The following is a 15,635-nucleotide window of genomic DNA, read 5'->3' on the forward strand; positions in this document are numbered from 1 at the left end:
TTTTACACAACAACAGCAAAAAAAACATTTGATTTTAGCTTATTGCATTCTTGTTTTATCAATACTTGAATGTGGGCAGGTTTCATAAAAAACATTTTACGCAAAAAGCTGAGAAAAACACGTTTTTGTCAAAGACTACGTCTGGATGGGATTCAGAACGATGATCAAAACATAGATGGAGTAGATCGAGTCCATCAACACCCTCAAAGCTTCACAGTCCTATAGCTCGTCCTGGGTCGACATTTCATTCAGTAACATTAGACAGTTTTGTTTACCCTTAAGAATATAGGTTATCTTTTCCATTGCAATGCATGAAGATATTTCTCTTAACCATTGAGTTATAGTTCTGTCTTTTTCCAATAAATGACGATGAGCCGTTTGGCATGTAGAATACATATCTATCAATACTTGAGTGTCCTTTTTAATTTTCCAGTTATCTGGATGAATACCAATAATGAAAAGCCTGCCCACTGAGACTATATACCATATCATATTATTAATTTATTTCCAAAACTCTTTTATTTTATCACATTCCAACATACAATGAATTAATGTGCCTTTTGCACTGTTACATTTAAAACAAGTATCTGGTATGTTGCTATAAATTTTGTTTAGTTTTACCGGCGTTATATAAATACGCATAAGCCAATTGTACTGTAACAGTTTTAGTCTGCTGTTAACTGTCTGTGTTTGGGCTTTTGCACATTTTTGCTCCCATTTTTCATATGCATCTGCTTACATATGTTTTTGCTTGTTTATGCTTCTTTTCCTGACTTTTAATCAGGAGATTCGGTACTCTTTCAGAAGATGTGTTATAGCATTCCCTATCGTATAACAGTGAAAACACAGAAAGCCGCAAATATCCGTCAATGGCGGGGGAAAGAGTTGATACTGTATGCGATAACATCGTAAATAATCCAGAATCAGTAACTATGTGGTGAAACTCCAATACAGTAGGTGGCAGTTTTGTACCTTAATGCTGGTTGATACCCGCCATAAAACAGAAAAAAGAAGAATGTCTACTTCCATACTATATAGTAGGTGAAAAACAGTTTGTGAGAGGAGTATGTCAGAATTTTGAAGTAAGCATTCGATGAACTCTTTACTATGTGGAGAGGCGTTGTGAATAGCAAAGCGACACAACTGATGCCGTTGGTCACATGACAGTGAAAACATAACGAATGTAGTCATTGCGAATTTCATTCATAGTGTATACTGTAAAATACACCTTTTTTTTTTAAAAAAATGGTCACGGAGCAAGTTTCAAACCAAATGTAGTACCAACTATACAGTGTGTGTTTTCGGAGTTGTGTTTTTGTTGTATGCCGTGGGTTTCGTGATAACAGAAGTGGAATGTAGACATAGAAGTTATGTGATTAAAAGAGCAAAAAGGAGGTCTAAGATACAAACTATCCTAACTTGCAGTGCTACATATCATCGAGGCTAAGAACAAAATGTGCTAGACTTTGACATTTATAGCAGTTCGAATCTCGGCTCATGGTCCTTTCTGATCTGGATTCCTGTCCACTCTCCACTATACTAATCTAATAAGACTTTTTGTCTCACAATTCTGACTTTTTTTCTCTAAATTTAGTGTTTATATCTCACAATCTGTACTTTTATAACTTGCATGTGTGAGTTTATATCACACAATTCTGAGAAAATCTGTTGCTTGGTTACCATCTCATGGGCACTCAGTTCCACATAAAGTCTTTTCGAGTTTTATAACACAACTAATTGTGTAATACTAGAGGGTAATGCTATGTTTCTTTGATGTATAATGTGATATTACATCATAATATGTATGATTTACACAGCACATCAAAATAATATGGTACATGTCCATAAAACATTGTAATACCATCATGGTGCTGTTTGATACTTTCATTGTTACTGCAAAGAAAGTGCTCAAATGACTCAAAATTGCTTCCCTAACTTAAATCTAGTGAAGCTAAGAACATTACCAAAATATAATCAATGACACCCTCCACCTTCCTTCTCTCTTTCTCTCTCTTTTTCTGCTTGTCTGGCCCCCATTAACTTCCACACTCTCACATTACCCTGCTGTTGTAGCAGCATAATCTAAAGACATCTCATGGATATCATAGTACACGCAGAACTCTGTTACTCATATTTGCCTTGGGGAAAAGTTTGAGTGGGACCAGTCACTGTAGACCAGACTGACCTCGCTGCTTTCAAAGAAATGGCTGCTATTCCTCGGTGCATGGATCACATTTCCGTCAATGAGCGCATTGTAGAGCAGATAAGCTCAATTAACCAGGACTGATCCACAGCTATTGATCCTGCAGTGCCCACCGAGGGCCATTACGAAAGCATAATGTCAGAGCGCATAGAGTATGCTTGTATTATGTGCATACTTGAGAAGAGGCAGCACAGCGTCTGTTTTTGCTTGTTAAGTCGTGAAATATAAAGTCAAGACTTGTATGTGTGTATAATATTCTGTAATAGAACATAATGTAATGTCGTGTACAATATAAAGTACAGTCAGTGATTATAAATAATACTTGGTCACACTTTAGTTTAGGGTCCAATTCTCACTATTAACTATGACTTTTGCCTCAATAAACTACTAATTACTGCATATTAATAGTTAGTAAGGTAGTAATTAAGTTTAGGTATTAGGTAGGTTTAAGGGATGTAGAATGTTCATGCAGAATAAGGGATTGATATGTGCTTTATAAGCACTAATAAACAGCCAATATCCTAGTATTATGCATGCTAATAAGCAACTAGTTATAGTGACAATTGAACCCTTAACTAAAGGGTTACCTAATACTTTTAATGTTATAATCTTATAATGTTACAAAAGATTTCGATTTCAAATAAATGCTGTTCTTTTGAACTTTCTATTCATCAAATGATCCTGAAAAATATTAATCGGCACAACTGTTTTCAACATTTATTTGATATTTAATGATCATCAATGTTTTTTGGACAGCAAATCAGTATATTACAATGATTTCTGAAAGATCACGTGACACTGAAGACTGGAGTAATGATGCTGAAAATTCAGCTTTGCATCATAAAAGTAAATTACATTTTAAAATATTGTAATAGATTTTAAAATAATATTTTAAAATGTAGCTTTTACAATAGAAAACAGTATATATATATATATATATAATATTATAGTATATATTATATTTACAATATATGTGGATATAATATATTCATTTAAATAACTATTTTATAAATATTATTAGTTTTTATAAATACTTTAGTTTTAGAAAGTTATTTATTTGAAAAAAGCTAATAGACATGGACAAATCTCTAATTTTGATTGGATGCATGTCTGTGTGTATGTGTGTCACTACAGGCCATCCTGTGTGTGTGTGTGTGTGTGTGTGTGTGTGTGTGTGTGTGTGTGTGTGTGTGTGTGTGTGTGTGTGTGTGTGTGTGTGTGTGTGTGTGTGTGTGTGTGTGTGTGTGTGTGTGTGTGTGTGTGTGTGTGTGTGTGTGTGTGTGTGTGTTTTTGTGTGTGTGTGTTTTTGTGTGTGTGTGTTTGCGCCGGAAGAGAAGGTCAGTTAATTACCAGCAGATTGGTTTGGGTAATGAACCGCGAGCGCACACGCTCCACTGATCTGGCCGGGCCCGGTTCGGATCGGCATGAGCTAATAGAAGGCGAAGGCTCGTGTCTGATCGATCAGAACCCCGCACAGCCAGGTGACAATACAATTACGGCGGAAATTACTGTGCAGGTATGTGCTCGACAGCATCTCAGACAACTCCAGTGAGCAGGTGGAGAAATGTCAGACGATTCACAATCAGGTGCTACACAGCCATTATCGATCTCTGATAAAATAGAATCAGGATGTATAGAGGAACTGATCTGGGGTCAACTGGATTTAACACGCTAGACTGAAAGATTACAATAGTATCGCGCAATGTTTTAGAGCTTTATCCCTTAATCATATTGTCAGAACCTGAGATCAAAATTGTTTTGTTGTTTTAATCATCGCTTGTTTTGTTTGAATCATGACCTCTCACCCTCTCCCATGCACCAATTTCGCGCCCGCACGCTAAGCACACATTCTCCATTTAGATACACATTTCGCTGGATCAGCCGAGAGATTAAAAGATGCTTCCGGACAGCAGGAGTGGGCAGGTTTGATTTTAGGGACTGAAGATTTCAGGAAGACCATGAATGAATGAAGGAGCTGCATTTTGGAAGAAGCTGACTGTACAAGATGTTCATTTGGTCCTGTGTCCTTAATCCCTCTGATTTTAAGAAACAGACCGTTTACGTTTAATTCAGATCAAGTACTTTTATAATACCTACAGAAATGTGTCCATTTGCCTTTACATTCATCTCAATGGTACTTACTTGGCTGGAACGCATGGGCTTCGCTAGAGTTGGAAAAGGTGGGATTGATTCCCGGGACTTTCAGTCCATAATGTATCTCAGGGTCAAAGTGACTCAAAATGATGGTGCTGGTCACATCTACAAATATATGTGTGTTTCTTCAAATATTGGCACTTTTGGCCCTGAGAACTTTTTTGTTAGAAGTTTTCCCATTTTCACAAGTTTAATAATTAGTAATTTGTTTTTTGAAAGTAATAAAATCCAAATCAATTGTTTAAAAAGCATTCTGTGATTGAAATGCCATTATAATTTTTGGAATAAAATGACTCCTTTTTCTTGTTACAGCTAATTTAATGTCTAGCATTTAATTATAAATAAACACAATTAAAAACATTCACATTTTTTGCATAACTTGGAAAAAAAACAGCTTAATTGGAAACGATGCACAACATTCTGCACCAATGATATTCATCTCGATTGCTAATATTCATCTCAAGCTGTTCACTGATGCTGTTTTTCTCCTTGGTAGGCAAATAAACCAAGTTTACAAACTGTTTTACCTGATAAACCAATACACATTTATACATATTATACACATGCAGTTTTTTTTCCGTAATACTTTTATTTAGCAAGGATACATTAAATTAATCAAAAGTGATGATTCCTTCTTTTCATCAAAGAATCTTGATCAAAATCATCAAAATATCACTGTTTCCACAAAAATACTGTTTTCAACATTGATGATACTCAGAAACGTTTCTTGAATAGCAAATCAGCAGATGTAAATGATTTCTGAAGGATCATATGACATTGAAGACTGGACTAATGATGCTGAAAATTCAGCTTTGAAAACAGGAATAAATTACATTTTGAAATGTAGAAAACATTTATTTTAAATTGCAATAATATTTCACATTATTACTGTTTTTACTGTATGTTTGATCAAATAAATGCATATGATACTTCTTTCAAAATACATATGTGATTGGTAGCTTTTGAATGGTAGTGTAAATCACACAGTAAATATTGAAATGATTGGTTTATTACACTTTTTCTTTAGATTATCATAGTTTAATAATTTGTGTCTGTTTAAATAATTTGCACAGTTTTTGCCTGAATGTTTGGGACAAGGATAAAACAATAAAATCTGTGTGAAGTATGAAAAGTAAAAAAAAAAAAAAAAATTCACGTACCTTTTATGAATAGGTAATAAGATCTGTTTAATGTAATCATATAACACACTGAAAAGAAAAAAACGCTGAAATCTGTTAGTTTTAATATAAATCAACCCCTGGCACATAAAAAAAGAAACACCCATATGAGAGATAATGTTCACTTAGCTGGTCACACCCTGAGAATGATCAGGGTGTACTTTTTTTTAGCTTGACTGTAATTTAAATTGCAAGTAACTTGAGAAGCTGCAGTGATTCACAAAGTTCCATTTGAAAGTCTAACCAAAGTCTCTCATTGTTTCTCTACATTATAGATCCTAACATTGACCTGATCGAGAAGGACTTGTCTGTGAACACAGTGGCTGGAGCAATGAAGAGCTTCTTCTCGGAGCTGCCCGATCCTCTGGTACCCTACAGTATGCAGGTGGAGCTGGTGGAGGCCTTCAGTGAGTATCAACACGAGAGAGAGAGCAGATAAAAGTGAAAGTGACATGACATTAAGGCCAAGTATGGTAACCCATGCTTGGAATTTGTCCTCTGCATTTAACCCATCCAAGTTAGCGCACACACATTAGGAGTAGAGAGTAGTGAACACACGAGACCAGTGGACAGCATTTTACTGAGGCGCCCGGGGAGCGATTGGGGGTTAGGTGCCTTGCTCAAGGTCACCTCAGTCATTTCCGTCCGCTATTGAGAATCGAACCCTCAACCTTCGGCTCACCAGTCTCCAGCTTTCTAACCATTAGGCCACGACTTCCCAAATCATAGGTCTGTACATGTAGACCTATGAAGACTCTCACAATCAATACAAACACTGATACAGGGAAGATTTTCCACGGCCAGATGTTTACTGTCAGAAAGCAATATGCTTGGTTGTAGTCCTCGGAGGTTAGTGCGCTCTGGAGATCTCCTCTGGTGAACCCGCTGTGAGTAGAGAGCTCTTGTTAGAGGGAGAAAAAGAAAAACAAGGGATAAATCAGTGGGTAGAATAGGATCTACTCTAAGAAACATGCTGGCAGAAATGGACTGAGTGCGTTTTCCTGTTGCGGCATTATAGACTTCTTTCTTTAACACACAAACACACTCACTCTCTCAGTGTGAAGTTCAGCATTGTCTACTCCGGGCATTGCTCCAACCCAAAGTGATGAGACTTAAGCCTAAGATTGCCGTCAGTCCTACACTCCAGACTGTTTCTCAATAAACAAGCCCTCTCAAGTACTACCATGCTTCAAATAGTTTCACAAACGGCAGGCCTGATTCAGCAGAAAACTAATCGCACCACCCAAACCTGCACTGGTGTAGTGGAGAACACAAGAGGGGCTTTGATTGATTCAGTTATTTAGTATCCAATCATGATGTCGCGTCACTCAATTTGCAAGTGATATAATTTTGGTATATAATTAAAAAATTGGTTTAGAAATTTTGGTATACATAGAATATAATCATAGTCAGTTGCTTTGTGTGTGTGTTTGCATTGAATCTATCAAATGCCAACATAATCAGACTAAAATTATACTTGCGTTTTCAAAATATTTTTTTTTTATTTGTATGTTTTCTGATGAAAATGTGAGGGGATAATGCCATAATGCTATGGAGTGTTGTGGATGGTTGCCTAAACATTGCTGTTTGATTGCTAATGTGCTCTAAGTGGTTTTTGATGTGCTGGACATGTTAAATGCCAAAGATTAAAGGGATAGTTCAACCCAAAATTAAAAATGTCATGGTTTGTTTTGTCCATACAGTGGAAGAAAATGGTAACCAAAACTTTTTCTTCAAAATACCATCTTTTATGTTCTGCAGAAGATGAGGGTGAGCAAATGAAGTTCGTTCAGTGGGTCATGGATTTGAACAAACTCCTAAACATGCAATAAATACTTGCAATATACAGTAATAGTGATGCTTTCCTTAGCAAAACTGCTTATAAGTAGTTTAAGCCCTAACTAGAAGATTCAGGAACATTACAGAAGCCCATTGAGGGTAAGAATGAGGAGGGAGAGGACAGACGGCAGGTCACCTGACTGCCGTGTCACTCTCCACAGGTGGTGGGCGGGGCTTTACTCTCGTCCGTCTGTCACTGGACGCCGTGGCAACAGCCCAACAGGCTTGTTCTGTTTTAGTCTCTGAAAGCACAGCAAGCACCTGCACTGCTTTAATGCCTTCTGAATATTCTTTAGCTTTGTTGATCTGCCATCCATTAGACGTCTCGACGGGATATTTAGATTAATGCTTTTTTTGATTGCCAGTGGCTTCAGTTATTTATTCTGATTGATTAGATTATATTTGCATATTCAGTCTCAAATCAACAACATCTGGGTAGGTTTTAACACTGATGTTTCGACATCACTTTACTACTGCTAATACTTGAGGTCAAGGTTTCGTTCAAATACCTAATGCTGAGTATTAAGCCCAAAGGCTACTTCAGCTTTGATGGGACCACTTAGCATATGCGTACAGCCAAAAGCATAGTAGGTATGCACCGATGTATCGGCTGATAAAAGCAATTATTTTCACCATTTATTGTTTAAAAACAGCCATTGATCATGAAAAAAAAAACTTCAACTCATACTGTGTGAAGAAAATGTCTCTTGTGTTGAATTTAGTGCTGTCAAAGTTAAAGCAAAATTAACTAAAAATAGTGACGTTAAAGCAGGCTCTATTTAATCCTATGAATCACCCGTAGTTCCATTATTTGTAGAACGCCTCCCATCTACTTATCGCAAAGAGCGTTGTGCTTTACTTCTGATAAGAAACAATCTTAGCTTCCAAATTCTGTCCATTTTTTTATCACTAAATTCAAACAATAAATGGCGTTTTGACGCTCTTAAATGCGACTTGACAGAGTGCTGTAGGGCCTCAGTTCAAGTGGCAGTGTGGAGCGAGTCTTTTCTTCCACTTCACTACGTTATAGCATGAAAAAACATGCATGAACTCTAAAAGTTATTAATAGGTATGTTGAAAGATACAGTACAACTTGCTGAAAAGGATCATGTCTCATGTAATCGCTCAATCTGTGTTTCAGCTGCGGAAAGACGGCAATAAAGATGTCACTTAACGTTGCATTTACCTCAGGAAAGTTTTCCAGTGTTTGTTCGTTACCTATAAAAAAACTATTGAGAGGAGCTTGTTTACTGTTAATTATAAATGTATCTTTGTATAAATTTGTCATGAAGACAAGTGTTTATGAAAACTACCTTATCTATGTGCAACTGAGTTTTTTCAAACATTTGAGTTATTATTTGAGTGTAATTATTATATCTGAACAATAAATAGCAGTTGAATTGAATAGTTTGGGCTCTGTTGTTAATATTATCATAATGTACCAAATGAGATGCTTCTCTGTATAGTCTACAGCATTAGTTGGGAGAGATTTTCTTTCTTAAGAAAATCAAACTAGCGGCATCAACAGATATCATTCTGAATAATCGGTCTACATTGTGGACCAACTAATTAATGCATAATAATTCAAGGCGCATGCATGAACTGAGCAAACAGAATACATGCATTTATAAAAATGTAAGTATGCATTTAAGTGACCAAAGACGCATTTTGTCCGACAGTTTTACTTCTTTTTTGTGGTGACCTCTATGAACAGGTTGGGATGTATAGTCTATATATAAAAGAGCATTTGTATGTAAATCTTATTAATCAACATTAGTAATCACAATTATAATATCAAGGGAAATAATCGACAATTATGATTGTCATAATCGTGCAGCCCTAATTCAACAATTATGATTGTCATAATCATGCTGCCCTAATTTGCATTCACAAAAAAGTCTTGAGTAAATATAATTTTAAAGCTTGTTTTCATAATTTTTTGAAAATTCTGTTCTGTTTAGAATCTATTCTAGAATTATTAATTCTTTCCAAAATAGAGCTATTCAAAACATCGAGTGAATTATATATATTTTTTTTCAATATCGTGCATCCTTATTAGCAACTATATAGCAACGCTCTGGCATCATGGTGGTTTTGCACATTTTCCTTGTAGTTACTGCAGTAATTCTGCATCTGGGGCCACAATGCATAATGCTGATGTCAGTGTGTGAGAGTGTGTGATGCTTACATCAGAGTGTGTGTGTGTGTGTGTGTGACCAGGGAGGAACACATCTGCCGTAGTGGTCACATGTTCTAACACAGGGCTCACAGCGTTAAGGGCTGATGTAAGCCGTTCTGACTCACCGCAACCATCAAGCTCGCTGCACCCACGGTGTGTGTGTGTGTGTGTGACTGCACACACTACACAATTATTTCTGTACATGTACTGTTTGTGTGTGTGACACACTGTGCTTCATTGAACAATCCCTCTTTCACCCCAGATGAGACTGATGGGAAGTCTAGCACACACACAAACACACACACACACAAATACACACACACACCTTTTCACTGTTACTCCTCCCTAGAGTTGTTGTTTATTGATTTAGGTGGAGCATGCTGCTTCCTTTGTGCATATTAGAACTCATTATTCCTGAATTACTTCCTCAAGCATTGCTTCTAAGCAATCTGAGGTCTCAAAGCCAAATGTAGACAGTGTTTTAGGAAAGAGCCCCCCCCCCACACACTGATTTCATCTCGAGCAACTGGAGTGATTACATTTCTGCACACACACACATTCAATCAAAGTCTCAATTAGTATCTAGCATTTGACTATTTACTATTTTATTTTATTTAACTAGTTTTATACTTTTATTTAAATATTTAAACCTTGAATTTAACTGTTTTAAATTTGAAAAATACAATTTAATTGAATTTAAAATAGAATCATTTATTGCTTTGTTTTATATAACTACATTTTAAAACATGAATTAAAATAACACTTTTATTATCTATTAATTTGTCCATTTAAAAAGTATTTTTTTTATTACCATTTTTATGTTTGAGCTCATCATTCTTAATTTTCTTTTTAAGTGTCACTCCTAGTCCTGCATACACAATCTGGCATATAATTATTTGAAAATAGTCTATTCATTTATTTACTTATTGCAACAAAGCTGTTTAAACTTCAAAAAAATGTTTGTTCACCTCAGGAGACTGGAGGTGAATCAACTGTTAAAAAACATTGAGGTTTTAAACTCTAGGAGTTTAAAACTCTGGTGTGTTTGACTTCATTATTTTGCAGTAGTAAATATTAAACTTTTTTTTTTTTATGGTTCTAATAAAATATACTGTAAATATACCACAATTACAGGCTTGCAAATTTATCCTGAATTGAGCTGTCCGTCAAACAAACCAAATGTTGCTTTAAAGTTATTGATGAACTTCTATTAGCCTTAGCTTAGTTGTAACCTTGATCATGACTTGGGTAACAGGGTTGAAGGTTCAGCTTGGCGAATGCTGTGAAATCTACAATTTGTGTAAAATTTTGAGAAAATTAAATAAGGGTCTTATTGTTGATTCCAAAAATGTATAAAATGTAATGAAACAAAAAGCTTCATTAGTGGAAATATTATGGAAACCGGGATGAAATCGTTAGTGTGTGACATGGCTAGATATGTTTATGGTCAGTTGTTAATAATTCAAAACATATCTACTCATTCTTTCTCTAAAAAAACATGGGATTTGTGCCTTTATTGCTTTACAGAAACGAAAAGGAAGATGATGTTTGCGATGTAAGAACATTAAACAGACTGTTCTGGTCTTGATGGCCTTTCATGTGTGTGTGTCTTGTCGCCCTCTAACTGTTTGTGTGCTGCGGGACAAGTGAACACCTGTGAAGCATGAAGAAAATAAATGTGTTTGTGTCTCATTCCGTGTTCCCTCTCGGCCCCCTGCAGAAATCAATGATCGAGAGCATCGTCTCCACACCATGAAGGACGTGCTTCGCAGATTCCCTCGAGAAAACTACGACGTCTTCAAATACGTCATCACTCACCTGAACAAGTGAGAATGGGAGCCATCCCCAGGGCAGCACACAGATCAAACTCGCTCGCACAAATGTTTTCCATTCTCACCGTTTCTCTCTGTCTTACAGGGTGAGTCAAAACAACCGGCTGAACCTGATGACCAGCGAGAATTTGTCCATCTGCTTCTGGCCGACGCTAATGCGACCCGACTTCACCACCATGGATGCGCTGACGGCCACACGCACCTACCAGACAATCATCGAGACCTTTATCCACCAGTGTGCTTTCTTCTTCTACAATCAACCCTTGGCCGACACACCCAGCGGCCTCCCCGGACAGCCCGCCTCTCCTAGCGCCACCTTGTCTTCTGCCTCCTCCATACCAAGCTCTGCCTACTCCGCCTGTTACGCCCCACTTCACGCCATGGCTCCACCCTTCAGCCACGGCCAACAGTCCCCGCCTCATTCCCCACCCCATACCCCTCAATCCCCAATCCAGAGCCTGCTCCCTCCACTCCACCCTCATCACACCCCTACGGAACAACACACGCTGTGAACCTCGCAGACGAGGAGGAGAACTTTGGGAGCACTGAATGAGATTAATTGAATGCAAGAAATGATTGCACGGCTGTGCCTGACTTAAGAGGACGGAGAAAGTAAGAGGTCTAGAGTCCATGAGCTGCGTCAACCACACTTCCTAGCCCTCTTTCTGCATCATGCTTCTCCATAAATTGCAGCGGCGCTCTGTCCCTTTATGCTCCTCACACACACGTATAACTGCACATTAAGTGTGGTACCCCCAAACTCAGATTTCTTATGGGTCCATGTGACGTAGATGGCGCACTCTTGCTGGTTCAGCGTTGTCTTTGTCAGCCAATGGGTTGCATGAACAAACAGGCTGAACCCCACCTCATATTCGGGTGACCACTGTACGCAACCTAGTATGATTAAGGTTAAGCGGGCCAACAGGGTGGCCTATATATTCATTCAGCTTCCGACCATTGTTACTATCAAATTACGAAATAGAAATGCTTTTTTTGTCTGACGCAGCAACACAACCACATTCCTAGCCCTTATTTATCTTGTTTCGCTTGTAACAGCCTTTTACAGAGGGACACAAATCAAAAGACAAAACTAGAACTTGACTAACTGGATCTAGTTTTGCCGGGATGGATGTGTGTGGAATGCTTTTGCACAGCATTCTGGGAGTTGAAGTCTTTTCCTCGCCTGTATCTCTTGTCACACGAGCCTCCAGAACATGCTGGAAGACTAATGCTTCTTTTATCGGAGAATGTCCTCACAACCACACAACCCTCGATTTCCTGTTCCACGAGGGTCTTAGACTTTGTTCATTGTCTGTTCATTTGGGAGCTGTGTTATTTTTCTTATTACACGTTTGCAGGAAGTCCCTCTCTTCTAGCTCGTGTTAGATTTGTGGACTACTTTTTGTGCTAATGAATTGAGAGGTGACTTTTAAGGATGGGTTAGGTTGTGGTCCACCTGCATTTGGAGGGGAGGTATGCACTAAATCAAGAGTTACCTCACGATGCGAGTTCTGGAAGGTAAAGGAAGTTTGCACTTGAAGGAGACGCTGTCTATATGTACCTATTCAGATGGCAGTGAATCAGTGAACTGGAAGCCTAGAGGAGGAAGATAGAGACGATAGTGGGATAGCTGGATGGAAATAATGGCTTTCAGGATAGATAAAGTCTTTAGTGTTTGATATCAGAGAGGCCGATTTTATGCTGAATATGAGCTTGCAGTTAGTGGCTTTTGGTAAGACTAGCTAAATATCTGTACTTCAGAGTTGACCTCAGAAGGATGACATTGTTTATAAAATCCCCAAAGTTTTAAAAAGAAAGATTAGCGGAAGAAAACGTGGGCATGGAAACAGGAAAGTTAACGCGGGAGGTTGTGACTAGACTTGTCCCTTTGTCGGCTCTCGGAGCACAACACTACCACCCAGTGGACAAAGCAGGTATTGCATGTTAAATCTCAGCTCGTTTTCGCTCTAATGCTACATTTTTGTTTGTTTTACTAGAAAATGCTGGATGCATTTAAAGTCACAGATTCACTATGTAGCAAAAGAAAGACTAAAAAAAAAAAAGCAGAAATCAGTTGCCATTCAAGGAATGGGTTATAACAATATTCCTCTGCACTTATACCTTGCTTACTCGCTCCAAATTAGATCATTTTCTATGACTTTTGTGTTGATTTGAACACCGTTTTCAAGTGGAACAGACATTGTGAAACTGTGAATCAGTCACGTTTATGGAGATAAACGAATGTATCCCACTACAGATTTAATTTGTGTGCATATCTCTCCCTGTAATACATGTTAACTCTCACCACCAGTGAGTGAACCACAACTGCCCTGACCCCTTTTAACTTGTCAGTCGACATCTACGCTGTCTTCTGATTGGCTGTGATGAGCAACTGTGCTTAAACACTACATCTTTTGCCCTCAGAGAGCAGAAGTAACGGTATATTTTGGGAAATCGGGAGCTGTGTGGCCTATACGCCCCTGGTACTTTGTGTATGAATGCTGCATTCTCTGTGTATTTTCAATGTATATTCTTTCAGAGGCAATTGTCCGTCGCGGCCAAAGACTGCAAAAAACAAAAAAGAAAGAAAAGGAAAAAAAAAGATGAATAAAAAAGGGCAGGGGAGACCTGAAAATCGAAAAGCGACATGACAAACGTGTATTAAAAATGTGATATTGGTTCAGCAATCAGATTTGGCTGCATCACTTTATTTTTTGTTTCGTTTTATTTTTTTTTCAACAATGGTGACAGATTGTCTGTTAAGTTAAAGGAGAAAGGAGCAAAACTATATTCAGAATGGTTTATTTGTACGTTAGGGGGTCTGACACTTTGCCCTATAGTCAATGGTGATAGAAAAGGTTTTCTTTTTATGTTTTCTTTTAATAATTAAAAAATGAGGCAAAACATTTTTTAACAGTTTTTTTGTGAATGGTGTAAAGGCCACAATGATGTAGTGCATGATTCAAGACCAGGTCAGGGAGAGGGCTCTACCACTCTCAGTATTATAAAAGGAAGAAAAAAACGAACAAAGAAAAAAAATAAAAATAGAATGGAAAAAATAATGAAATAAATGAAGTTACATCAACAACAAACAAACAAAAAAAAGTCATTATTTGCCAAGGAGTTGGTAATTGGTCTCAATGGGAATGGTGTATAAACAGTAAAGGCCTTCTGTGACCTGTATTATAGTTAATAAATCAATCTTGTACAATCTGTCTCATGTCTTTATTTAATAGTTGCTGAATGTGCATAAATTCCATTGCATCTGTGCTTTTTGGTCGCAAAACTTACTCATACTATAATGATCTATACACCAGAAGTTAGTGCATGCACACAATGCTTTCACTAATGTCTACAAAGAGAGAAACTTTATTCCGCAAGAATGCATTAAATTGATCAAATAGGTTGTCAAATATATATAAATATCAGGGATGCCTACGTTAACTCATGCAATTAATTCAAAATCCTTAATGTGTAATTTACAGTCTGAATAGCTGTCCAGATTTAAATTGCACTCCAAGTTACGTATATTCTTGATGTTGCTGCATTTGAGGAAGAATAATAAAATCTTTTTAAATGGTTTTAGATGAAATCTTGTTTAGCTGGACACTGATAACACCCAGTTACAGCCCTATTGACTACTTTCTTTCCCGAGTATGCTGATCAACGTCTCATTTCAGAACAATATGGTCAATTCTACAAATGCTCATTGGGGAATCTGAGCTGTAAATAATGAGTTCCCCAAGAAGAGTGTGTATTATTTCAGGGTAAGCTTTAAAGAGTGTGTTTATCAGACAGTTGAAATAGTTTATCTTTGAGGCTATTCCAACTCTTTTGAGCCTTTTCTTCTTTTACAATAATAAGATAAGTTAAATCTTTAAACGTTTCCAAAATGAATGAATGCAATAGCCTATTAGTTGAAAAGAAGTGTCAAAATCATAAAGTTAAAGGATTTCTGTCCAAACGGGCCTATTTGCTGTTTAAATCTAGCTACTTTTCATCCTAGGTTAATTTTTATGTTAGATAATAGTTTATTTAATAAATGAGGAGTTCAGATGCAAAAGTGCCATCTGAAATTTTCTTCTAGAATGATCATTTTTATCAAGCTCGTATATTTAAGTTCAATAATTTCACTTAAATGGCAATGCAAATTACCTATTAATTGTCATTTAAGTGAAATTACTGAACTTAAATATAAGAGCTTGATAAAAATGATCATTCTAGAAGAAAATTTCAGATGACACTTAGAG

The 15,635-nt window shown here is 37.1% G+C and overlaps 1 protein-coding gene across 1 annotated transcript in view; it reads left to right on the forward strand.

Annotated features, from left to right (window-relative positions):
- arhgap35a (Rho GTPase activating protein 35a) overlaps positions 1 to 14,598 on the forward strand; it is an 82,912-nt gene extending 68,314 nt beyond the window's left edge. Inside the window, exons 5-7 of the mRNA XM_081369831.1 lie at positions 5,811 to 5,942; positions 11,274 to 11,379; positions 11,471 to 14,598. Of these exons, the coding sequence (XP_081225957.1) occupies positions 5,811 to 5,942; positions 11,274 to 11,379; positions 11,471 to 11,897 (665 nt within the window). The 3' untranslated portion in view covers positions 11,898 to 14,598. The remainder of the gene's footprint in view (positions 1 to 5,810; positions 5,943 to 11,273; positions 11,380 to 11,470) is intronic.
- Positions 14,599 to 15,635: the final 1,037 nt, after the last annotated feature.

This window comes from Scardinius erythrophthalmus (genome assembly GCF_964197995.2).
Source record: "Scardinius erythrophthalmus genome assembly, chromosome: 7".
NCBI lineage: Eukaryota > Metazoa > Chordata > Actinopteri > Cypriniformes > Leuciscidae > Scardinius > Scardinius erythrophthalmus.